Here is a 25,706-nt window from a genome sequence, read left to right on the forward strand (position 1 = left end):
GTCCTCAGTCTTTGGGTAACACATATAATAAGTTTCTAAGAATGTGTGCAAAAATAATTTATATGGGAGAAGCAGCTGATTAACACGTTAAAAGATAGCACAGGGTGGGGTAGCTCCATGGTTGAGCACTAGAATACTTGTCTAACATGGGTGAGACCCTAGATTTCATCCTCAGCACTGCAAAAAAAAGAAAGAAAAGAAAAAAGAAAAATTAGCATTCCATTCCTGGGGAGGGAGAAGCAAAACTATGTGTTATATAGCTAATGTAAATCATATATTACATGCTATTAGTAATAAAAACTGTTAAAATGTACTTGCCAAACTAATTTCTTATTTGATTTCTCATTCCTTTCCCTTACTTGGTTTATCTGAAATGACAATAATGTACAAAGAAATTGATTTTGCCATTGGAAAAAGAGATACTAATTTTGTGCAAGACTGAACACAGGATTTTTTTTGTTGCTGTTAAATTCTTTTATTGGTACATTGTAGGTATACAACACAATTACATTTCTCATTGGGAATTGTACCTGTACATAATGCATCTTGGTTCTTGTTTTTTTCCCCTTCCTAGCCCTCCCTTCACCCCCTCCACCCTTCCTTATTTACAAAGACTTTATTTCCATTTTTTCCATTTCTCATCATTTTTCCTTTCCCTTCTTTCCTTTCCCCTGCCCCTCCCACTACCCCTACCCTTTTGGACCTTTTCTTCCTATTTTACATTATCGATTATTCATTCTAATCATTGGTACATTTTAGGTATACAATATAATGACATTCATCATTGGAAATTTGCACCTTTACATAGTCTCTCTTGGTTCTTATTTTTCACCCTTGCCCAGCCCTCCCTTCAACCCCTCCATTCCTCCCTATTTACAAAGATTTTGTTCCTATTTTTCCATTTTCTCATATTAATTCCATTCCCTTGTTTGCTTTCCCCTAGCCCTCCCACTTCCTTCCCCTTTGCCCCTTTTTTTCCTATTTCACATTACCTATTATACATTTTAGTCCTTATTTACATTTTCAGTTTCTCACACCAGAGAAACTATTCGCTATTTATACATGTGTGCCCTATTTATTTCACTTAAGAGTATCACCTCAATGTGCATCCACTTAGCTATAAATGTCTCTAATTTCTCATTTTTTATGGCTGAGTAGCACTCCATTTTATTAAAAAACCACATTTTCTTTATCCAGTCTCCAGTTGATGGGAAATTGGGCTGCTTCCAAGTTTTAGCTATCACAAACTGCTGCTATGAACATGGGTGCACATATATCACTGTGGTATGATTCTTTTAATTCTTTGGGGAAGATCCCCAGCAGGGGAATAGTGGGGTCAAATGGGACTTCCAGTCCTAGTTCTTTGAGGTATCTCCATACTGATTTCCACAGTGCTTCCACCAGTCTATGAGGAAATCTTAGAAATGAGGAATCTTCTTTCTGTTTGGACAACAGAAAAGCTTTCAAAGAGTTACTTCTTGGACCATAATTTTAAAGTGCATTCTTTTAGGTAGAATATTCTATAGCTGTTCTCAAAGCTGGTCAGAGGTGTCAATATGTAATTATGAAGTTCACCTTTGCCTTAGGTAGATACTGAGTGTTTTAATAAAACACTTTATTTCTGAAAATGATAGCAAAATTAACGTTTATCTGGCATTATCAAGTAATGTGTTGTCTTAAGAAAAAGCATTCTCTGGCTATCAGGGTACATGCTTGAAACCATGGACCTTCAAGAGTACGGCAAAAAGTTTGCTCCTCCCTCCGCCTAACCCAACATGCCAACAAATTTTTTACTTTGTTTCTTCACTAACACTTTCTCCTCACCCACCCCAAACAGTGTCTTCCATTATCAACACCTTGCATTAATGTGGCACACTAATGATGAACCAATAGTGGCACCTTACAGTATTCATTATTAACTAAAGTCCACAGTTTATATTAGGGCTCATTCTTGGTGTTGTACAGTTCTGTGGATTTGGAGAAATGCATAATGCCATGCATCTTCCATTATGATATTATAAAGAATGGTTTCACACCTGAAAATCCCGTGTTCCACTAATTTATCCCTTCTTTTTTCACTCGAGCCCCTGGTAAACACCAATTTTATTTTTACCATCTCTATACTTTTTCCTTTGCCAGAATGTTATGTATTTGTGAAAGAGTTCATAACACATCACCTCAAAATATGTTATTGTTATATTAACTTTTGAAGTTAAATTAAAAGCACTTGAAAATAGCAGATGCAAGAAGATAACTCTGACCATTCTGTTTCTTTTTATTTTTTCTTTTTGAGACAGAGTCTTGCTATGTAGTTCAGGCTGGTCTGAAACTTACTATGTAGCCATGGCCAGCCTTGAACTCACGGCAATCCTCCTGCCTCAGTCTCCCAAGTGCTGGGATTACAGGCGTGCACCACCACGTCCAGCTACCATTTTGTTTCTTAAAAGCAGGAAATAAGAAACCATGTAAGAGGCACTCTGTATTCAAAGAAGATAGTAACCACTGTCTTATCCTCATAGATGGCAAGTTGAGACAGAAGAAAATCTTGTTGGACTAGCCCTCATCTTCTTAGCCACTTCCCCTCCCAGTCAACTACTCAAGTCCAAGACCCTTTAATTTGTCACATTTTAACTGTTTATCATTCTTTAGTATGTAAGTGCTCAGCTCTATGTCTTTGAGTCTTCATTTCTTCGTGAGGGCCTCCATCTCATGTTATATGAAATAACTTCATATGTTTTTCTCTTATGGGATTTATCTTATGTCAACTTAACTGTCTGGCCCAGCTGGGACTCTAAGTGGGCAGAGGTAAATTTTGGCTTACCTGCGGTTGAAATCATACATCATTTAGCCTTTTGAGACTTGCTTCAGTAACTTACCAAAATGCTTTTAAGGTTTCTCCATGGTGTTCATTTGTTTGTTTTTACCTTGATAGCTGATTTCTTTTTAATGCTAAATAATATTCCACTGTCTTGATATAACTCAATTTGTCTCTCCATTACCTTATTGAAGAATATATTTGTTGCTCCTAATTTTTGCCAGTTATAAAGCTGCTATAAATATTTGTGTACAGGTTAGTAATTAGAAATAAGTTTTCAACTCATTTTGGTAAGTAACTTCCTAGAAGTATGATTGCTAGATCATATAGTAATATTATGTTTAGTTTTGCAAGAACTTCACATTTTCTTCCAAAGTGACTATATCATTTTGCATTCCCACCGATTATTAGTAAGACCTCCTATCTCTTCACAGCCTCATTAGCATTTGATGTTTTCAGGGCTTTGAATTTTAGTTCTTCTATTAGGAGTATAGTAGTATCTTATTGCTGTGATTTGCAATTTGTTACTGTCATATACTATTGAGCATCTTCATATGCTTGTTTGTCTTCTCTGCCTATATATCTTCCTAGGTGGGGCTATCTGTTTAGATTTTTAGACTATTTTTAAATTTTTAGATTTCTTATTGATGAGCTTTAACAGTTTATTTTGTAGATTTTGGATATGAATAATTTATCAGATACATGCTTTATAAAATGTTTTCCCTCTTATGGCTTGTCTTTTCATCTTTTTAATGTCTTACACAGAGAAACTATTTTTAATTTTAATGAAGTACCAATTATCAATATTTTTCTCAAGAATCAATTTTTGGTGGTGTATCTAAAAAGTTATTGTCAAATCAGAAATTACTTGGATTTTCTCTTACGTGATCTGCCAGAAGTTTTATAACTTTGCATTTTACTCTTAGGTAGATAATCCATTTGAGGTTCACTTTTATGAAGGATATAAGGTCTCTAACTTACTATTATTATTTTGTTGTATTTGCTGTCCAGTTGTTCCAGCACCACTTGCTGAAAAGACCCCTCTCTTTAGTATTACAGTGTCTGATATATGTTTACATTCGTAGCTGACTTGAACCCAAGGCTCTGAGCAGCTCCATACTTGGTGCTCAAAGTTCTTACCACCATTTCCAACCTTTCGTCTGGTTCTAATCTCTGCTCTTCCCTTGTGAGTCCTTTTCCCTGTGTGTCTTGTGTCTTTTGGCACCTTTCATCCTGTTTAACTTTCAAATCTCTTATGAACATGGTAAGCCAATCAAGGGTCTCCCTCTTCTGTGATCCTGATCTCCTCTAGCTGTTTGCAGCATAACTAACTGCAAAGATATTGTTGTATTCATCCCAGGAGAGGAGTTTTGTTCTTTTCTTTCTAATTCAGCGCTATGATGAATAATCTGAATTAATAGGTTTTGCTATATAGTTTAATAGTACCAATAGAGGATGAAAAGCACACATTTGAGCAGTCAGCAAGTATGTGTGTTGATTTCTTGTGCCATATTTCCTTTACTAAAGTCAACATACTTGCCTTGGTCAAGTTTGCTTAGCTACAGAAATGTAATTGGGCTTGTGTTTGAGATTTTTTTCTGTTCTTTTTTTCACCATTGAAAGGGACCAATATAAAATGTCCTTTGAAACAATAAGAAAAGGGTAATTGTGTTTTAAACCTAAAAACTCAAAGTAACTTTTAAGACACCCAATGTCTTCTTACTTAAGGAGAGAAAAATGAAAACCAGCTAGATAAATTACTCATCCAAAACCACAAACTAGTTTGAAGTATAACCAAGAATGTAACTCAGGGTCCTAAGGGTGTTTTCTCAAGGTATTTCTGCTAAAATATTCTCTCTCCCACAAGAGCACATCTATTATCTTATCAGCAACAATAAAAATAACTTAAAAATGCCATAGCCATACTTTCTCAGTCATGTCTTTTTGTTTGTTGGTTTGGCTTTGGTTTTGGTTTTTTGAGATAGAGTTTCACTATATGGTCCAGACTGGCCTTGAACTTACTAATAGCCCAGGCTGGCCTGGATCTCACAGCAATCCTCCTGCCGCAGCCTCCTGAGTGCTAGAATCACAGGTGTGCACCACCAGGCCCACCTCAGTCATGTCTTTTGACCATGCAGTTTAAGACTCATGTCCTTCCCCTTACAGTTGCTGAAAGTAAAACAAGAGATTTGGGGTTATAGTTTTTCCCCAGTTGTCCAGGCATCCTTTGGACTATGTATCTCAGGGACTCAGGGTGGACACTGAGTCAAACTGTGAAGTTTACAGAGTTTCTTTAGTGTTTCAAAGAACCACAGCCACCACCAACCATGATCTTGTACTGACCCCTGGGGCTCCCCAAGGGCCAGTCTTCCTTTCTCCCTTCAGGGCTTTATTTTCATCAAGGCACAGGGTGACTTGGAGGCCCATGCAGGTAGCCTGTCTGTTACCTCAGAGAGGTATCATTCACGAGAACTGGTATTTCTGGATCTCTGCTAAGCACCCATGAAGATAAGCCATGACAAACAGGACTAACTGACTGTTTCTGTCCCTCAAGATTAACTGCCCTGTTGTGGACAAAATGAATCACAACTATTTGAATTAACTTCCTGACTGGGAGCATAAATTATAGGCCAAAAAGTTAGCATGGGAATGCCCATAATTTTATTTTGTTCTTTTCCCCTACCTGTTAAAAAAATCTCGTATTTGTCTTTCTTCTCTTTCCATACCCCCTAAACCCGGAAGAATTGTAGGCTTCTAAGGAGAGAAATAGTGTTCATCTGGGTAACAGAGGGATAACAAATTGGGAGATAGGAGGGAGAAGAATAGTGAAGTGTAAATGTGTAAAGAATTTGGGGAGATCTGTGCAAAGTGTGGTTCCAAAATGACTGTAGAGGATGAGGGAAATAGAGAAAGAATTGAGGGCATGAGGTCAGGCAAGGTTCTTGGCTACAAACAACCGAAATCAACTGGCTAACTAAGCAGAGAAAATAAATTTATTACAAGGATATTGAGTAAGTCATAGACTTGAGTTATCAGTCTCAAACATTTGAGGACCAAGGAGACTAGGCTGCAGGAAATTATAACAACATCCATGGAGCAGGAATGGTGTGGTCAGGATGTTCACCTTGGTACCATCACCTCTACTACAGTTAGAAATGATTGCTACCACATACCCCATTGGTGTCACCATCACCACTGAATTCTGAGCTCTCCCTTCACCTTCGTATGATTTATTCACAATTGAAAGTACCAAGAAGGAGCATCCAACTATCCAATAATCCAGGTAATGTAGACATCTGCCCCTGGGGGTCCACAGGCAGCCCTTGGCTTCCACAAAACTCACATGGGGCAGAGTGGAGGAGGTTTCTCAAAATATGCAACATTTAAAAACAGAAACAAAAACAAAAGCTAAACTTAAAAAAAATGGGCCGGGGATTTAGCTCAGTGGTTCTGGCACCTCGCAAGCACAAGGTCCCAAGTTCGATCCCCGGTACCAAAAAAACCAAACCCCCCCCAAAAAACAAAATATGCAACATTTTGAGGTGCTGTATGGCCCCCAAAACAACTTAGCAAAAGTTCTTGTGGGGTGTGCCCAAGTTAGGGCATTTATTCAAAAATAGCACTGTGAGGCCAGACATAAGTAGGAGTCAAGATGCGAGGAGGGAAGAAAGCTGGGGTGCCACAGCCTTCTATCTATAACATTTAAAGAGGAACATCTACTTTGAGTTTCAGAGGAGAATTCAAGGAGGGGATGGCACCTCTGCCATGAGTCATTCCACAGTGAAGTGGTTTGAGCACCTAAAATTGGCCTCCTTATGGCCCCTTTGGCTTGTCTTAAGAAATTGTCTTTGCAGACTTTGAAGAAGACATTTGCAAATGATCAGTTTTGTCTTATTTATAAGCAGTTTCCTTTAACTAATGCTACACTTTGACAGATCCTTATTCAAAGTTATAAATGACACCAGTCTGCCAATAAATTCTGTACAGAAATAAATAGCTGATGCACATCTAACTCTTACAATCATAACAGTAATTTTCTAGTGCTTTCCTTCTTCAGAGCATTAATTAAGTAGGCTTCAGAATAGTTTAGAAGGAACTTGCCTGCAGCGCAAACTGCATATTAAAAGTAAATCCTTGAGTTCAGCCTCAGCCATAAAGTAATCGTTCTTACCTGTTTAGTACTCTCCCAAGAGGACACTAAGCAAGAGATAGAAATAGAAAAGATAAAGAGAAAAGGAATCCTGCCCAGATGAGCAGTCAGCTATCCAAGAGGATAGTGAACCAGCACAAGCAGCTGACTGGCTTCTAGGATCCCAGCTTGGAAATGCCAAAGCCATAGGGAGGCTAGTGAGACAGAAAAACCAACGGAAAAAAATATGAAAACCATGACAAAATAGAAGATGGGGAGCTATTGGAGTGTGAGGTAAAGGCAGCCCACAATAAGCTAGAGTCTTCTGGACATACCTATTTTGACACCAACTCATGTGAAAATTATCTAGGGCAACATTTCCCAAGTTGTGCTATAAGAACAACTGTTTTATAGGATACTTTTGGTATTGTATGTAAAAAGGGTCTTGAGCATGGGGCGGCTTAGCCATGTCTTAACCACCGAACATCTGAACCCCATTCCTATGTGGAGGAATTCCCCATATCTGGAGGGGAAGCAGGAGGTAGAGCCCCTTCTGTGACTGAATCTGAACACCAGGTACTGTCTTTTTCATCCCTCAGCTCCCTTTCATACTCTGCTGAGCTCAGGCATGGACATGTGGCCAGTCAGATCTGCTCTCCCGAGACTGGCTTGGGAACCCACGATGCAAGGGAGCAGCTGTTCAGTAGCAACACTAGGTTTCCAGGGATGACTGTGGCAATAAAGTGGAATCGCTTAGAACCTCCAAAGGCTTTCTGTTACCTTTAGAATAAAGCCCCAACCTCTGACATGACTTGCAACATTGTTGAGGATCATAATGGCCCTTTATACATCTCATGCCTTGAGCAAACTGATTTTCTCTTAATTTTTCAAACATGCTTCAGTCTCTCTCTCTCTCTCCTCTCTCTCTCTCCCCCCCTCCTCCCCTTCCCTATGTTTATTACGCTATTCCCTTTATTTGGACATTTTTCTTGTCCACGCCCCATATTTTTTTTTAATTCTTATTGATCATTTATGAAAAAATTTCACCAAAAGGCTATGCTGTGTGCTCCAGCAGAAACTGAAATGCTAATGAAATAATTTGTTTAACAGGCATTTCACAGGAAACCTCTAATCTCAATGAAGAGAGTGACTATGTCTACACTGCTGACTGACGTGTCTCCTGTGTCCGGAACAATGCCTGGTACAAGATAGAGAGTCAAATATTTATTGAGTGAACAAAGTTCATCCTAAAGTAGTCAGAGTCTGGCTATGTATTGTTCTGTATCCCTGGCCTGCCAATGACTACACTATCTGTTCAGTGGTTGCCCATGTTTTTATTGGAATTGAAATTTTTAATATAAAATTTAGATTATAAACCAAAAGAAGAAAGCTTATATAAATGTATACCTGTCTTAATTATTATTAACATAATGAAATTGGTGAGATGAGGTCTATAAAACACTCTTCTTAGAGAAGGGCTCTGAATACAAAATGTTGACAATCTGAAAGTACAGGGAACAAGGAGTTCCCAAGGGTAAACTGCTCTTTTCAATGAGATGAATGAGCTGTGTCTAGAAGCTGAGCTGTGAAAGGAAATTAATATCCTATGTGAGATGGACTGTGTAACCTTCTCCTTTGCCAGGGGTGATTGGTCTTCAAGTGTCTCCACACAAGAGTAACAGATGGTCAATAACTGATTGACTGATGAATGGATGGGAGTGGGAAAGCACTGTCCTAACCCACAGCATGGCAGGACAACTCTGCCTGATAGTCTACAAGGCACAAAATACCATCCCACATCAGCTGTTATTTGACTGATGATGTTGCCCCAAGAGGTGAATAGTCGGTGTGTTGTCACATTTCCCACTCTGCAATTAAGGAAGCTGAGGCCCAGAGAATTTAAGTGATCTGTCCAAGGCCACCCAGCTAGTAGATATTACCACTAGAAATAAAACTCAGGTCTACAAATCCTTCATTATTGCAGCACAAATATACAGAATATATTTTTCCAAGGCTGAATCAGACTGAGGGAATTTTAAACAGTCACATCAATAATGACAGGAATTACTTTAATGCTCATGTTTATTTTATTTTATTTTTATTTTTTTGGTACCGGGGATCGAACTCGGGTCCTTGCGCTTGCGCAGCAGGCAGCAAAACCACTGAGCCAAGTCCCCAGCCCTAATGCTCATGTTTAAAAGGAAAAATGTATAACCTGTGATTGAAGCAGCTCAGCTCCTTGCAGCAGTATGGAAAGCATGGGATGAAATACTTCGTTTATAAAATGTTCTGGCCACTAATGAGAAAGGGACCTGGGAATGTAGCTACTTTGTGTATGAAAACAGGAACAGCTGTTTTCATACACCAGTCACATCTGGATGGCCACAGCCATCCTGCCTTGCCTCAGGCCAGCTGTGACACACAGCCCCATGAAGGGTACCCTCATGAAGAGTATTGGCAGTATTAAAAGATAAACTGAGGCTCAATTTTAAAATTTTTAAGAAGTTCATTTGTGCAAATGGCAGTTCATCAATTGGGCAGCTCCAAACTAGAAGTGTGTCAGGGGCTCAGCCAAAGGAACACAAAGGGAAGTTTGATAGGGTAAACGTAGAAGTGAACCAAAGAAAATATTGCATTACTACCTGAGCTCCGCCTCCTGTTAGACCAGTGGCAGCATTAGATTCTTACAGTAGCATGAACCCTGCTGTGAACCGCACATATGAATGATCTAGGGTGCACATTCCTTCTGGGAATCTAATGCCTGATGATCTGAGATGGAGCTGGGGTGGTGATGCTAGTGCTGAGGAGTGGCTCCAATACAAATTAATGTTAGCAGTGAGGTTTGACTGCACAGAGACCATAATAAATCAATTGTTGAAGACTTGTACCAGAACCTTATCATTGAGTGACAAGAGATAAGCTGCCTCTGGTGCCAGGCTTTACAGTAGCAAGTGAGTTGATGTACTTCAATTTCACAATTGCCTCTTGTGGCAGGATCTAAGTTAGAACCTGACACTTATTTTAGTCTTCCTGTTGCCCACCCATTATTTTCTTTACCACTTCGATCTGCACCTCTGTCCCATATTGTGTACTTGTCTCAATCATGGCTTCGCTAAGCCCATAATCTAACCATAGCCGCAGTGGGTAAAAAACAAATGTCACCAGGTAGATTCTTTGAAAAGAGGGAAAGATCCAAAGATAAGATAGCAGAAAACTCTAAAATGGCCAACAAAAACAAAGTTGCCTCTAATAGACAATACCAAGACTCTCACTTAAATTACAGATTCATTGCAATAGGTGATTCACATTCTTCAAGCCCATTTGGTATAATATGTGGCCACCAGCTATCTAAGGAAGGCATGAAATCTTAAAAATGCTTTGCCACATGGAGACTAAGCACCTTGAATTAAAAGACCAGCCTTTGAAGTTTTTCAAAAGAAAAGAAACATGAACATGAAGATCAGAAACAATTATTGAAAGCTACCACTTCATCAAATGTGTCTACACTGAAAGCTTTATTCTTAGTCACTAGCCACATTGCTTAAACTAAGAAACCCTTTAGTGTTGGTGATCCTGCCTACTGCTTAGGACATTTGTCATGAACTTTTAGGAGAGGCTACACTTCAAAAGGTGGCACATTTTAGTGAGCACCGTAACTAGACAGATTGATGAAACAGTAGAGCATACTGAGGCACAGTTGTTATAAAGGATCAGTGAGTCACCACGGTATGTAATCCAGGTTGACAACTCTATTGATGTTGACAATAAGGCGACAATGCTTGTTTTCATGGACATATTTCTCAAGAGGTTGTGTATGAGGATATCTATATGTACTTTTATTGCCAGCCAACACCACAGCTGCAAAACTATTCAAGTCTTTGAATGATTCCATATTAGGAAAACTGAATTTGTCATTTTGTGTTGGTATATGTCCAGACGGATGGTTTTCTGGTTTCACTACTCAGGTCAAAGAGGTCACATCTGAATGTGAGTCTATGCACTGCATCATCCACAGAGAAATGTTGCTTAGCTAGAAAATGTCACCTGAACTTAACAATGTTTTGCAGAATGTGATTAAAATTATCAACCACATTAAAGTACATACCTTTTACTCATGTCTGTTTTCACAGCTCTGTGAGGACATGGATGGACACCATATGTGTCTTTTCTTATGCACAGAAGGGAGATGGCTTTCTAAAGGTAGATCACTGGAGAGAGTTTCCAAGTTACAAAAGCCACTCTATAGATTTCTTTTAGATAAACATTCACCATTGGCAGCACATTTCAGTGACACACAAAATGGATAGAAAACTGGTTTACTCATGTGACATATCCAGCTTGCTCAGGAAACTAAATATGTCACCTTAAGGGAGAACGACAACTGTGTTCAGGTTGACAGATAAAGTGATTACATTCACGGCCAAACTGGAATTAGGGAGTGATAAGTGAACGTTAAGATTTTTAACATATTTCAAATATTAGCAGAGATTTTGAAAGAGACTGAACCAGGGCCTTCTTTCTCTCAGCTGATGCATGATCACCTATCTTAGCTTTCAGAAGTTCAGGGCTCACATAGATCTTACATTGTGGCAAATTGTATAATTATTTCAATATATATTACAGTTTCATAACAGCAGAAATAAAGTGCAGAATAAACATAATGCACTTGAACCATCCCACCCACTCCTATCCCTGGTCTGTGGAAAAATTGTCTTCCACAAAACCAGTTCCTGGTGCCAAAAAAGGTTAGGGACCACTGCCCTAAATAACTATTTTGAGGAGGAAATCCTTCATAGGTCTCTTGATATCTGCACATCTCACAGGAAAGTGTTTTTTTCTATACTACTCTTGTTTCAAGGATATTTGCATGGAAAACAGCCTCAGAAAATGGACAGTTCCTCCATATCAAGCAAAGAGAGATTAGGTTTACCACCTGTTGTAAAAGATTTGAGTTCCCTGATCTCAGGTTTTCTCTCCTGCAGTGTAAGCTGCCACAAGTATGGAGGACTCTATCTGGGCCGATTCACCTCCCCTTCAGTGTGCTTGGCAGGCAAAAGTAATGCTAATGCTACTTGTCATGATCAAATTCTGTTTTCAACCCAGGAGACTTTTGTTTCCTCCCAGTATTAATAAAAATGTGGCAAGCAGAGCAAAGGCTCTGTGACCATTAACTGTGATATATCAGCTTGACCAGAGTGAGAAACACCTAGCAGATTAGCAAAGCACAATTCTGTGTGTCTCTATGAATGCCTGACATTCAGACCAGCAGGTTGAGAGGGAAGGCCCACCCTAGTTATGCATGACACTAACCAATAGGCTTGTAGCCTAAATGGAATAAAAAAGAGAAAGAAGAAGTATGCCCATTTTGAAAAGCTCCAGTCTTCTAAAGTGGGTGCAGCCTTTGCTGCCATTACCTTTGGACAGTAGTCTCCAGGTTTCCAGTTTCTTCAGTCTTCCAATGCGGACACACCAGCAACTCTCCAGTGAGCTTCCACACCTTTGACTGGGGCTGTATCCTTGATTCCTCTTATTTTTTGGCTACCATCTCCTTGGGCTGAGCAGCTACTGAATCCTCTAGCTCTCCAGCACCTATAATCCCTCAGACAGCCATTGTGAACTCTCCTGCCTCTGATCATGTGAGCCTACCTAATAACTCCCTTTGCATACGTACACATATATTTTCTATTGATTCTGTTCCCCCAGAGAACCCTAACTAATACAGATTTGGGCACATACCTATTTCTGTTTTAGTCAGTTTTTCCATTGCTGACACACAATACCTGACACCTATGACTTAAAGGAGGCGAGATTTAATTTGCTCTCAGTAATGTTTGTGATCAGCTCAAAGGCATAAGCATCATGGCAGAAGGACACGGAGGAACAAAGCTACTGAGCATGGTGTCTGAGAAGCAGATCAGCAGAACAACGCCAGAGAAGAAGGTCAAGGCTCAAGACATAGACCACCCCCACCAGGCCATGCCTCCCTGAACCCATGGACACACCTACTAGTGTTCTTCATCAATGCCCTGGGCAATCACAAAGCCAACCAAGTTGCATTCCACTCTAACCACCACAGTTTCAGCTCCTTCTTTTTAGTTCTGTTCAGTCAAATCTTCTTTCAGTTCTTAAAATCTACTGTCTTATAGTTAGTGCTTATTATTTCCATGAAAATATATTTTACTAGAGATAGAACTATAAATATACAGTTTTGTTTGCTCTCAAAGTTTACATAAATGGAATCATGCAGTATGTATCCTTCAATCACCTGCTCTTTCTGTCAATGTACCTTAAGATTTATCCACACTAAAAAAAAAAAAAAGATTTATCCACACTGATCCATATTCCATTTCATCTACTTTTAACCACTGTGTAACATTTTGTTGCACAAATAAAATTTATTCATTCACACTTTTGTTAGATTTTTTGCCATTTAAGTTGTTTCAAGTTTTATTATTACAACCGATATTGCCTGAACATTTTTTTCTTGATTTCTTGTGCATATGTAAGAGTTCTTGTATATAAACTTGGGAATGGAAATGCTGAAATGTATTGTGAACTTATCTTCAACTTTAGCAGATGTTGCCAACTTGCTCTCTGATGTGGTTGTACCAAATAACATTTTGGTTAGCAAGATGCCAGAGTTCCTGTTTCTTTATATCCCTGCAAATGCTGTAATGTCACACTTTGAGGCCTTGCCTTTCTGATGACCGTAAAAGGCTGAATATCTTTTTACATGTTTTTTGACCATTTTTCCTCTATTTGGCTGCTGTTTATATCCTTAACTCATTTTTACATTGATTGACTGTTTTTTTATAAGTTTTAAGAATTTTTTACACATTTAAGATGCTGGTATTTTATCTACTATAATTATACAAATAAAAATACAATGTCCTAGTCTGTGGCTTGTCTCTCTCTTCATTCATTGTGTTTATGTAGGGTCTTGATTTTCTATTAGTACGTTTTCAAGGTATATAATGATAACATTCATCATAGAGAATCTGTACCTGTACATGATATATCTTGCTTCTTCTTTTTTTCCCATTCCCCTCCCCTCCCTTTCACCCCTCTTCCCCTCCTTATTTACAAAAGCTTTGTTTGCATTTTTTCCTTCTGTTCTCTTTTTTCTTGTCCCTTCTTTCATTTTCCCCTACCCCCTCACATGTTCCCCTTCTCATTTGAATATTTTCTTCCCATTTCCAATTTCTATTATACATTTTGGTCCTTATTTTGTAGTGTCCCGATTTCCTAATGGCATAATAAGAGAAGTCCACAGTGGTGTCAGTAGAGCCAAGGTTTGAAAATACTGATGACAGCATATTGTGACCAAGCATTAGGTGGAGGCTGGGGCAAAGGAAGCTCGACTTCTAGTCATGCTTCTGTACCTGAGTACCTCTGGAGAAGGTGCATCATCTGTAACTTGGGCTCCTGATGCATACTGGGGAGAGTTGAACAGATAATCTCCTTGAGCACCTTTCCAGATATTTTCTACTACTATGAGTAAAGGTCTTATATACTAAGCAGGTAATGGCAAGGCCTGTGCTAAAGAGCCCAACTTCGTTAACTTAGTAAGTAACTGACCAACCTCTGTACTGCTTCACCTGAGTCCTCCACAGGCTGCTCACTAAATCTTTTTTGTGCCCAGGCACCTGCTCATATGGCTGCTGTAATACTCATCACATTGTACTGTTACTGGTAGGTTTTCCATCTGTCTCTCTGACTAGATTACAAGCCTTCTCTAGGGAAGGTTGCCCTTAGCATTCCCCTGCACCTCTCATAACACCTGAGTCAAAATTAACCCTCAGTGAATGTCTGATAAGTGAGGGTGGGAACATGGGAGGAAAGAGAAAAGGCGGGGAGAGGAAAACCAAAGACCTAAACATCCACAGATAAATTCCCAGGGCGTACAACAGAGTTATACTAAATCCATTACACATTGGCCAAAAGGACCATCAGTAAGTACTTTTGTAGCTGTTTTACAAATAGAGTTGTTTTTCAAGATCAGACAGGAAAATACTGGCGTGTTTAATAATGAAACCAATAATCTCTGAGTCTTAATCTGATGTTCCACATTGTTCCATATTATTCCACTGAGGCCACAGTCTCAATATTTTAGCAAAAATAAAATTGAGTTTGAATTAAACCCATTTTCATCCTTTTTCTGCAACGAGACTTTTTACTTACAGTTTTTAACTTTCCCCTATGACATGTTCCAAAAGATTTAAAAGGGAGTCTCTAAGCCTAAGGTCTTTCATAATCATAATCTGTATAATAACAAAGATGGAAATACTTAAATAATTCTCTCTTAGCTGTAATGCAATTCCCTGCTTGTAGCAAACATAGGAAGTAACAAGATCTATGTAATGAAATTACTCTTGTTGTCATGACAACAGGAAGAAGCAACAGGAAGAAAAATCGTAGCTGTTAAAAATGGTCTGTTACAAAGTGTGAGTCCACTTGGTCAATACGCTAGCCTTCATTTATTTTCTCCTTTACACAGCTTACTTCACTGCTGTAAATGTAATCCAATTTTCTCAGCTGCACATTACCTTCTAGAAAGGCAAAACAAATTTTGAAGCAGGCTCTTTATTGTTTCCTGGGGGTAATACATTATCTGTTCATCTCAAAAATCTGCCCAGTGTCTTCTTTCTCCTACTCTAATATATATATATTTGCAATTTATTATGCCAGTGTCTCTGAGTTTGTTTTTATTATGACTAGTAAGATTATTGTTATGTGATAAAAAAGTAAGTGGATTACAAAAGCCAGACCAGAAATAAGATTAGGGTGTGGAAATGAGCAGTGGAGTGGGGATAAACACAGCAATGAAGCATCTGTTCTGCCAGCTCGGTCTCAGCCCCAAGAAACACCAACTTCCAGATGTGCTAACATTGGTGATCTCATGGATATGCATCTGATGCTAACTGGCAGTCCGCAAGTAGGATAGGATTTATATTAAGTTCTATTCCTGATTTGCTGCATCAAAAAGCCTGGAAGTTCAGTTGAGGGATCTGAATTACTAACGTGAATCATTGCTTTAGATCAAAGAGTGAAAAAGAAGAAATTGAGGACAATTCCCTCTGATACTTAGTAACAAGCAGGGCCGAGGAGGTTGCATCAGTGAATGAAAGGGAAACAGATGAGCTACAGATGAAACTTGCCTATTTCACAGTTTTCTTTAGGTTTACCTTGGTTTTGATTGCTTTAGATTTAAGGCAGACTAAAGTGTGCTCTAAAAACACATGTTATATAATGCCAGTGTTTTTATTACAACCTCAAATGTGAGCCTTCCTCGAAGGTTCTAGGGTGCAGTCAGAAAAATCCAGAATGTGAGGATTTCAGACTTGTACTGTTGTTTTATGAGCTTATTTCTTTAACAACTGCCCCTCAAAGGAGGGACCTTTTAACCTTGCAGATTAAAAGAGCTTCAAAAGACCTATGAACCAAATGCAATGTGTGGCTCTCATTTGTACCCAACTTTTTGTTTTGTTTAGTCTTTTGGGGGGTTTTGTGGGGGGGTACCAGGGATTGAACTCAGGACCTTGGGCTTGTGAGGCAGGTGCCAGAACCACTGAGCTAAATCCCCGGGCCTCTACCCAACTTTTAAAAAGAAACTAGAGAAAAAGCAACTTCTGAAATAATTAATAAAATTCAAATGCTGAAAGTATATTAGGATAATTTTAAAGTTGAATTTTATTAAATAAGATAATAATGTGTTTATGTTAAAAAGCAGATGACTGATCTCTTAGAGATCTAGATTGAATTATACAGATTAAATGACATGATATTCAGTATGTACTTATAACAATCCAGTGAGGGAGTTTTCAGCAGAGCAGTGACAGATGGAGGAGGTCTCTGAGAAGGTATAACTCAGAGGATAGGAAGGCTGAATAGGGGCTGTCACGAGGGTCACAGGGATGAAGGACTGAGCTATGAGAATGCCTTTGGGGTGGAAGAAGGGCCTGGATACAAGCTATGTGAAGGCATTAGAAGCAGCAGAACTATTGATTGAGTCAAAGAAGTAGAAATCAAGGATCACACTCAGGTTTCAGGTTTAGATGAATGACTACATGGTGAGACTATTCGTCAAGCAAGGAATTGCGGAGAGATTAAAGCTAAGTGTGCAGGCAGTGATAGATTCCATCTCAGACATGTTGAGTTCAAAGTCCCTGTGGAACATCCAGAGCTTAGGAAAAAGCTCTGCACTAGAGGTATGGTTTTGGCAATTCTAGGCTGCAGCACAATTTCCATGAAAATGTGTAGAGTGTAGGCTCCCTCCATGAGCACACTTCTGATCAAATTAATAAATTTCTCTTGCACTATGTTAGCATTAGAAAAAGCAGTAGCTTGATCAGGGATAATAATGTAAGATAAGTAAGTGGCCATATATGATGCCCATTCTGTTCTGTGCTCCCTCAGTCTCCATTTTGAATGTGTGATAGATCTTCAGGGCTTAGTTGCAAGATTTTCTTGTTTCACTTTCTTTTTCTTAATATAGGGACTTTCAAGAGGGAATAAATGAAAATTGCATGTGGGAGATCAAATTTTACTTTTTTATTTTACCTTGCCTTTTTTCTCTCTCCCATGTTGCATGATACTGTAAAAATTGAAAGAAAACATCAAAACCATCTAGCTCTAGGGCCATAGTTCAACCACCTACCTTTGAAACAGCATGATAGGGGTAAACATTGGGTTGACATGTGTATTCCAAAGGAGCCTCTGTGCTGCAAATTGGTTTATACCTTGGAGCAAGGCAGAGAAGAGCCGTCAGCCCCTGCAGTAGCTGTTTCTGGGAGGCATCATGATTTGGTGGTGGTAGGAACATGAGACCATCTGTTGGGCTTTAATAAAATGTGGCTAAAAAATTGTGGTTTTAAACACAGAACAATTTACCAAACCAAAGTTAAAGTTCGCCCTCAATTAAAGGTCTTGTAGAGTATTGGTGGGAAGATTGGTATTTTAAAAATATATATATTTTTAAATAACTTTATTATCAAACACACATGCAGAAATTAAAACCATTCAAACAAGAACAATGCAAGGGAAAAAATACTACAATAATATTCAAATACAGTAGAACTCAACCAAAACGAAACTGAAAAGCACTTAAAAATTTTTCCATATACCTTAAAAAAACACCTCAAGCACCAATGAGACGCTAGAGGATGTGATTTGTTTCAGAAAGATCCCCAAAACCAACACTGAACAAATAGTGGTCTGGAAAAAAAAAAAAAACTCCAGTTAGCTAGCAGACTCCACATAAGCCAAGCTTCTCCCTAATTTAAATTTCAATACAGTCATATGACACACAATGGAAACACAATCTGAGAAATATGTTATTAGGCCATTTCATCTGTGTGTATCCTTAATTACACTTTCAGTTTCTCACACTGGAGAAACTGTTTGGTATTTACACGTGTGTGTTCTATTTATTTCACTTAAGAGTATCACCTCAATATGCATCCATTTAGTTATAAATGTCTCTAGCTTCTCATTCTTCATGGCTGAGTAGTACTCCATTTTATTAAAAAACCACATCTTCTTTATCCAGTTTCCAACTGATGGGCACTTGGGCTGTTTCCAAGCTTTAGCTATTACAAGCTGTGCCGCTATAAACATGGGTGCACATATATCACTGTGGTATGATTCTTTTAATTCTTTTGTGAAGATACCCAGCAGGGGGATAGCTGGGTCGAATGGGACCTCTAAGCCTAGTTCTTTGAGGTAGCTCCATACTGATTTCCACAGTGGTTGCACCAGTCTGCATACCCACCAACAATGTAGAAGGGTTCCTTTCTCCCCACACCCCCTCCAGCATTTGTTAGTGGATGATTTCTTGATAACAGCCATTCTTTCTGGGGTGAGATGGAATCTCACTCTTGTTTTCATTTGCATCTCTCGAATAACCAATGATGTTGATCATTTTTTCATATATTTATTTGCTGCTTTTACTTCTTTGTCTGAGAAATGTCTGTTCATTTCAGATGCCCATTTTTGAATTGGGTCTTTGAATTGGGGGGGTCTGATTTTTTTCAGTTCTTTATATATTCTAGATAGTAGTCCTTTGTCTAAGGTACAGTTGCTGAAAATTTTTTCCCACATTGTAGGTTGTCTCTTAGCTCTATTGTGGTTTCTCTTGCAGTGCAGAAGCTTTTTAATAAGATGAGATCCCAGTTGTTGATTCCCTGTGCAAGCTCCTGTGTCACTGAGGTTTTGTTCATAAAGTCTTTTGCTATACCAATGTCTTCAAGAGTTCTACCTAACTTCCAGCAAATTTAGTGTTTCTGTCTTGATACTTAAATCTTTAATCCTCTTTGATCTTAGTTTAGTGCATGGTGATAGATATGGGTCTAGTTTTAATCTTTGGCAGGTTGAAATCCAGTTTTTCCAACACCATTTATTAAATAGGCTATGGTTGGCACCTTTGTCAAAGATGAGGTGGCTGAGTATGTTTGGAGTTGTTTCTGCATCTTCTAATCTATCCCACTGATCCTCGGGTCTGTTTCTTTGCCAGTACCATGCTGTTTTTATCACAGTAGCTTTGTAGTATATTTTCAAGTTGGAGATTGTAATACCCCCAGCCATATCTTTGTTGCCTAAAATTTCTTTTGCTATCCTAGGTCTCTTCTTGTTCCAAATGAAATTTTGGATTGTTTTCTCTAGTTCTGTGAAATATATTGTTGGAATTTCAATTGGCATTGCATTAAACCTATATAATAGTTTTGGAAGTATGGCCATTTTCACTATATTGGTTCTTCCTATCCAGGAACAAGGGATGTCTTTCCATTTTCTTATATCCTGCTCAATCTCCTTTTTCAGAGTGCTATGGTTTTCAGTGTATAGGTCTTTTGCTTCCTTTGTTAGACTGACTCCTAGATATTTCATTTTTTTGGATGCTATTGTAAAAGGAATTGTTTCCATAATTTCTCGCTCAGTGAGTCTATTATTTGTATACAAAAAGGCTATTGGTTTTTGAGTGTTGACCTTGTATCCAGCTACTCTACTGAATCTGTCAATTAAGTCTAGAAGTCTTTTAGCAGAGTATTTTGGGTCTTCTATGTAAAGTATCATAGCATCAGCAAATAATGACAATTTAACTTTTTCCTTTCCTATTTTGATTCCTTAAAAATATATTTGTGGGCCAGGGATTTAGCTCAGTGCTTCTACTGCCTGCCTCGCAAGAGCAAGGTCCCAGGTTCAATCCCCAGTACAAAAACAAACAATCAAAAATAAATAAATATATGTATATTTATATCTTTTATACTTATATTCAAACAAGAAAAGACCATCAATATCTTTTTTTTCTATTTTCACAAAACCTTGTGTTGCCTGCTATTCAATTCAGCCTGCTCTTAGAAGGCTCCTTACCCAAGACCAACTGCATCAGAATTTTAAACTTTTAAAATTCTGTTTCAGGTTTTTAAATTTTTCTTGGTGATTTCAATGTACAATCAAGGCTGAAAGCCACTTTGGTTACAATACAAATGGGGAAATACAACTAGGGCATTTGGATTATTTATCGTGAAAAGCAAATGTCAGAAATCAAAGTTTTCATGAGCCTCAGATGGCAGCTATATGTGTGTGTATGTTTGTGTCTGTGTGTGTCTGTGAACATGTGTACATGTGTGATTGTGTGTATGTGTGGTTTGCTTTACTTCTTTCTGCTCTGACATGCAGGTGACCGCAGTGAGGGTGCATGTGAACAGTTCATCTGAGAACCTTGACTACCCAGTCCTCGTTGTGGTTCGTCAACAGAAAGAGGTGCTGTCTTGGCAGGTTCCTCTGCTCTTCCAAGGGCTGTAAGTGACATCTTCCCAAATAGCTTTACTACATCTGGATTTCTGAAGTATCCTAGACCGGCCAGGCATGGTAATGATTACCCGTGTTGCTAGCACTCTGGGAGGCTGATATGGGAGGATTACGAGTCCAAGCCCAGCCTAGGCCATTTAACAATTTAGTGAGATGCCGCAGATTAAAAAGTAAAAAAGGACTGTGGATATAGCTCAGTGCACAGCCTTAGGTTCAATCCCTGTTACTGGAAAAAAAAATTCCTAAACTGTAATTCCGTAATTGGTCTTTTTCCCTAGTGAAAGGAAAAATCAGACATGGGAATGTTCAGATGTGCACGTTAAGTGCAAAGAGTTGTCATGGTGCATTTCCTGACCTATTAACTTCTGCTCAATTTCCATCCTCTTTGAATTTCAGAACGCTTACCATTTTAAAATCTACCATAATGTTCAGTAGCTCATGGTTAGATAATGGATTATCCAACTGCCACTCAAAGGGGTGGGTCCAGCCATCAACCTAAGTGAGCAACACTTCCCCCATGCAAATCTCCACCATATGTGCATCTTAATTCAACAATATTTACAGAGCATTAGTAAGGGATAGGTGTTAAGGATACGGCAGTATAAAAAAAAGTCCCCACCCTGGTAAAGTTTATATTTTCTCAGGAGAAAACTATATAAGACACCATTACACTGATAAGAAAAGACCCAGAAGGCATATAGAAATGGGCACCTAGTATGCTATTACATCATTTTTAAAGGTTTGAAATTTTTAGGATTGAAATAGCTTTGCCTTGGATCCCAGAATTTCTTTACACTCTATTTTAGCAAAAATTTGAAGGGCAGAACAATTGAATTCCTTAGTTGTTTTATGAAGATATAGTGGAATGTAGACACTGCTTGATCAGCACAGAACACTCCTCCTGTCACTATCATTGTATCACACACCCCGATGCCAACAATACTCGTTCTAAAATTACTATTGGTAGGTCCAGTCTGAAATTGAAAACATAAAGACTTGAAAGCAAACTTGGAGAAAAGCAAAATGAGGTAGGCTTCTTCTCCTGCTTGTTCACAGAGTCTCTTTGTTGTTCTTGCCAATCTTACCCTCTCTGGCTGCCACAGATACCAAAGGAGTTACAGCTACCAGGAAGTCAGCCGCACTTTATGTCCTTCAAAAGCAACCAATGAAACAGGACCTTTGAAGCAACTGATATTTGTAGACGTGGCATCCATGGCACCACTTGGTGCCCACTACAAACTACTGGTGACCAAGATCAAGCACTTCCAGCTCTGGTAAGCAGGACTTTCTCTGTTTGCTTGTCAGCTCTTCCTGTTTGTGGATGCGGCAGTCAGCTTCTGTCCCTACACATTAGCACTCTGCACGGGCATTGCCCATTTAGCATAATACTTCAGCACCTTCTAAACCTTACTGCCCAACAAGGTCTTACTCTATGCAAGAGGGAGGCAGCATAGAGGGAAAGAGCAGTGGACTTCTGTACCAGCCTATTTGAAGGAGTCTGCATGAGGGCCTGGTCCTGTCTGCAATCCAGATAAGAATCGTCACTGCCACACTCCTAAAGAAAAGTTTTGTGTTCATTTTAAGGAAAACTTTAAACTATTTTTCATATCCTTATGGTTTTCTTCTTCCTTCCAGTTTAGGAATGTGGGTAAAAATGTGTCTTTGTCCTTCTCTGGAGTGACCAGGATTATTTTTGTTCTTGTTTTTTAAACATAAGGCAGCCCCACTGAAAAAAATGAGTGTAAATCTTGGACATTCACCAAAGAAACTCCCTAAATGGAAAATAAACACAGCTTATTAGCTATAAAAAATTAAATTAAAATCAAAATAAAATTCCATTTCAACTACTAAAGTTTAGGAAAGGAGGTAGAACAGAAGAAATAAAGATAGGTAAGAAGAAGACAAGGAAAATCATAATCTAAAAATTATTTTTTTAAGAAGCCTGAGCCGGGGATTTGGCTCAGTGATTTCGCCGCCGGCTCCGCAAGCGCAAGGACTGGAGTTTGATGCCCGATACCAAAAAAAAAAAGGAAGCCTGCAATTTCAGGACGCAAAGTTACACAAGTTTCTCCACAAAGTTACACAAGTTTCTCCGTATCTATACTCCTTAGGCCAGTCGTTGCAAACCACGCATGTTATTTGTTTTTCTTTTAAGACAAAATATGTTAATGTAGGAGTTTTTTCCTAAACTAAAACCTCAGTATTCAGGTTTCACTGCAGTGTTGACACCTTGCAAAGAATAAGTGTATTTTGGGTTGCAGTTTGGTCACTTGTCTCTGCAAATGCCCTCACTGCTTAGGCTTTTTTTGGGGGGGGGGGGGGGGTACCGGAGATCGAACTCGGGAGCTTGCACTTGCAAGGCAGGCGCTGGAACCACTGAGCTAAATCCCCGGCCCTGCTTAGGCTTATTTATGCTTCTTCCAGGCCAATGATATACAAAAAATCCTTAAAGATACTACAAGTCCATAAATTAGCCTAGTTGATAAGGTAAAGGGCAGAAACCTTAAGATAAACAGATTCAAAGGTTCAAAGAATGTTTTTTGGGAAAACAAAGCACCCATCTTAAAAAAAAATACAGTAGATTCAACCCATGCTTTTCTCCTGTAAAATGAGCCATTATCTTTCCACTTGTGGGTGGGTCATTGCTTTTCTCCCATAAACCAAGCACAAACTTTATATAGATTCACAAATTTTACAGATTTCCATTGCCAAAAACACATAAATATTCCCAGCTCCAGACTATAACCTCCTCTCTCCCTTTTGAGGGCCCACAGTCTATTTTTTGAGTGTGTACTTTTAACATTCTGCTTAATAAATCCTCTTAAACACACACACATGCATACACACACATACACACACACACACACACACACACACACGCACACAAAGTGCTATACATACATGGAAAGGCTTCACGATGCAGTGCCAGTCCCAACACTACTGTGATATTCATTCAGTGGGATTCTATACAACAATAAAAATGAACACACTATTGCTATACATGGATAAATCTCACAGTGTTGAGCAAAAGTAGCCATGCAAAAGCAATATGTGCTATTTAGTTTCATTTATATAATGTTTATTAAAAGGCAAAGCTATTCCATAATATTAAGAGACTAAACAGTGATATCTGTGAGCAGGAAATAAGAAGTACATTATTCTGTTTAACCTCATGAATGCTCACTCAGATAAATGTTTATAACTTGTGTGCTTTTCTATGTTTGTTATATTTAAATAAGACATTAATTGAGAAAATCAGAATATTTAAAATAGTATGTGGTATCTTTTCAGCTTATTTTTCTGATTAGTATGTGCTATTCTGTTATAAAGCCCTCTTTAAATTTCCTAAGGCAGTTTATAAAAACATCTGTAGCCAGCAGAGTTGCTAAAAGGAATCAAATATTTATCTTAGTCTACTCTACACCCTTTAACATGACAGACATCCATAGATATGGATGGGTAAATGGCTGCATGAATGCTCAGAAAGATGGAGAAGCAGTCACAGCAATTAGTTCCAAATTCCACCATTTAATTCTGTCACTGAAAAGGGTGATGTGATAATTTTAAAAGTCATGAACAACTCCTTCCCCCTCTCCCTCCAAAAAACAATCAAAAACATATTCTCTGGTGGATAAGATCCACCCAGATCAATTAAATCAGGGTCTCCAGAGCAGAGATTTGAGTACTGGTATATTTTTTAATTCCCCGAGTGATTCTAATATTTAGCCAGAGTTGAATATTATCATTATAAAGCAATCTGTAAATATGATGCTTCAATTTAATTTATTATTTTTAAATGCATTTATTGTATTAAACCTTATGAGAATCAATGATTATACATTTGATGGGGGTGGTAGCATATTATTAGAACAGAGTTCAGTTTGAACTTCAGTGAAACATTGCCTTTACTAATTGGTCTCCATGTCTTTAATCACTGTCATCTGGTGCCAGTGAACTTGAATTATAGGGCTGGTTTTTTAGGAGATAATTAGACCCTTTGGAGAACAGAATTCCGTGAAACTGGAGTCATAAGCTTACAACTCTGTGCAAGTGTTAATGAATGATCTCCATCCATGCTGGTGAAACTGCAAATCTATTCTGTCACATTGTTTTCTGTTTCCACCTCTTTTCATATGACTTAGCTTCAGCAAACAGACACTGAAAGCATTTCAAAATACACATCATGACTAGGGCTTTTAGGAACCAAGCTAAGCCTCAGAAACAGCAGTAGCTAAAATACATACATCTCTTCCTCCTTGCTTTGCTGCTCCTTGATTTCCACCAACTGTACTGATGACCCACAAGTCCAGAGGATAATGATCACAGAGCAGAACTGAGGACTGTAAGAAGAAGGCTCCAGGTATTAAGAGAAATACTGAAGAATTGACTCAAAATCCCTAACATTGCAATTCCTGTCAGTATTTTCAAATGGCAAACTAGAATGTATATGGAACACATTCTGGAATTCTTTTCTTTTTTCTAAAACCAAACATTTTAAGAATTGAAGGACTTTATGGAATCTAATCCACCTACCTCATTTTTACAGATGACCCATCTGATGCCCAGAAATGTTAAGCAACTTGTCCCATCTGTTACAGCTAGGAAAGGGTAAAGTCAAGATAAACTCACTCTCAATTCCAAGCTCTTTTCACCATAATGTTCTATTTCTACTTTCTGTTTAAAACTGTCCACACTATTTTTACACTCCCCTAAATATGTTTCTCAATCCCTCAGAGAATTTATTTATTTAAATCCAGCTTTAAAATAAAACAGCTCTGCCTTAAAGTTGTACTCCTTGCCATCTACCTACCCACCCTTCCACACACATGTACAGCTCTGCCACTACTCATTTCCAGGAACTCTGTTCGGTGTGCAAGAATGTGTAGTTGCAGGCAGGCAACAGCAGGGGCTGCCAGAGCAGGCACATCTGATCACCAGGCGGGGAAGCATAGAAGG

The 25,706-nt window shown here is 38.6% G+C and overlaps 1 protein-coding gene across 4 annotated transcripts in view; it reads left to right on the forward strand.

Annotated features, from left to right (window-relative positions):
• Positions 1–25,706, forward strand: part of Sidt1 (SID1 transmembrane family member 1) — a 109,409-nt gene that overhangs the window by 16,168 nt on the left and 67,535 nt on the right. For all 4 annotated transcript variants that reach the window (XM_087215700.1, XM_021263628.2, XM_004835707.3 and 1 more), the window contains 2 exons: positions 20,619–20,740; positions 21,854–22,024. In XM_087215700.1, the coding sequence (XP_087071826.1) occupies positions 20,619–20,740; positions 21,854–22,024 (293 nt within the window). The remainder of the gene's footprint in view (positions 1–20,618; positions 20,741–21,853; positions 22,025–25,706) is intronic.

The sequence above is a fragment of the Heterocephalus glaber genome, unplaced genomic scaffold (assembly GCF_053883595.1).
Source record: "Heterocephalus glaber isolate CG9 unplaced genomic scaffold, H.glaber_assembly_v1.0 deba00000122, whole genome shotgun sequence".
NCBI lineage: Eukaryota > Metazoa > Chordata > Mammalia > Rodentia > Bathyergidae > Heterocephalus > Heterocephalus glaber.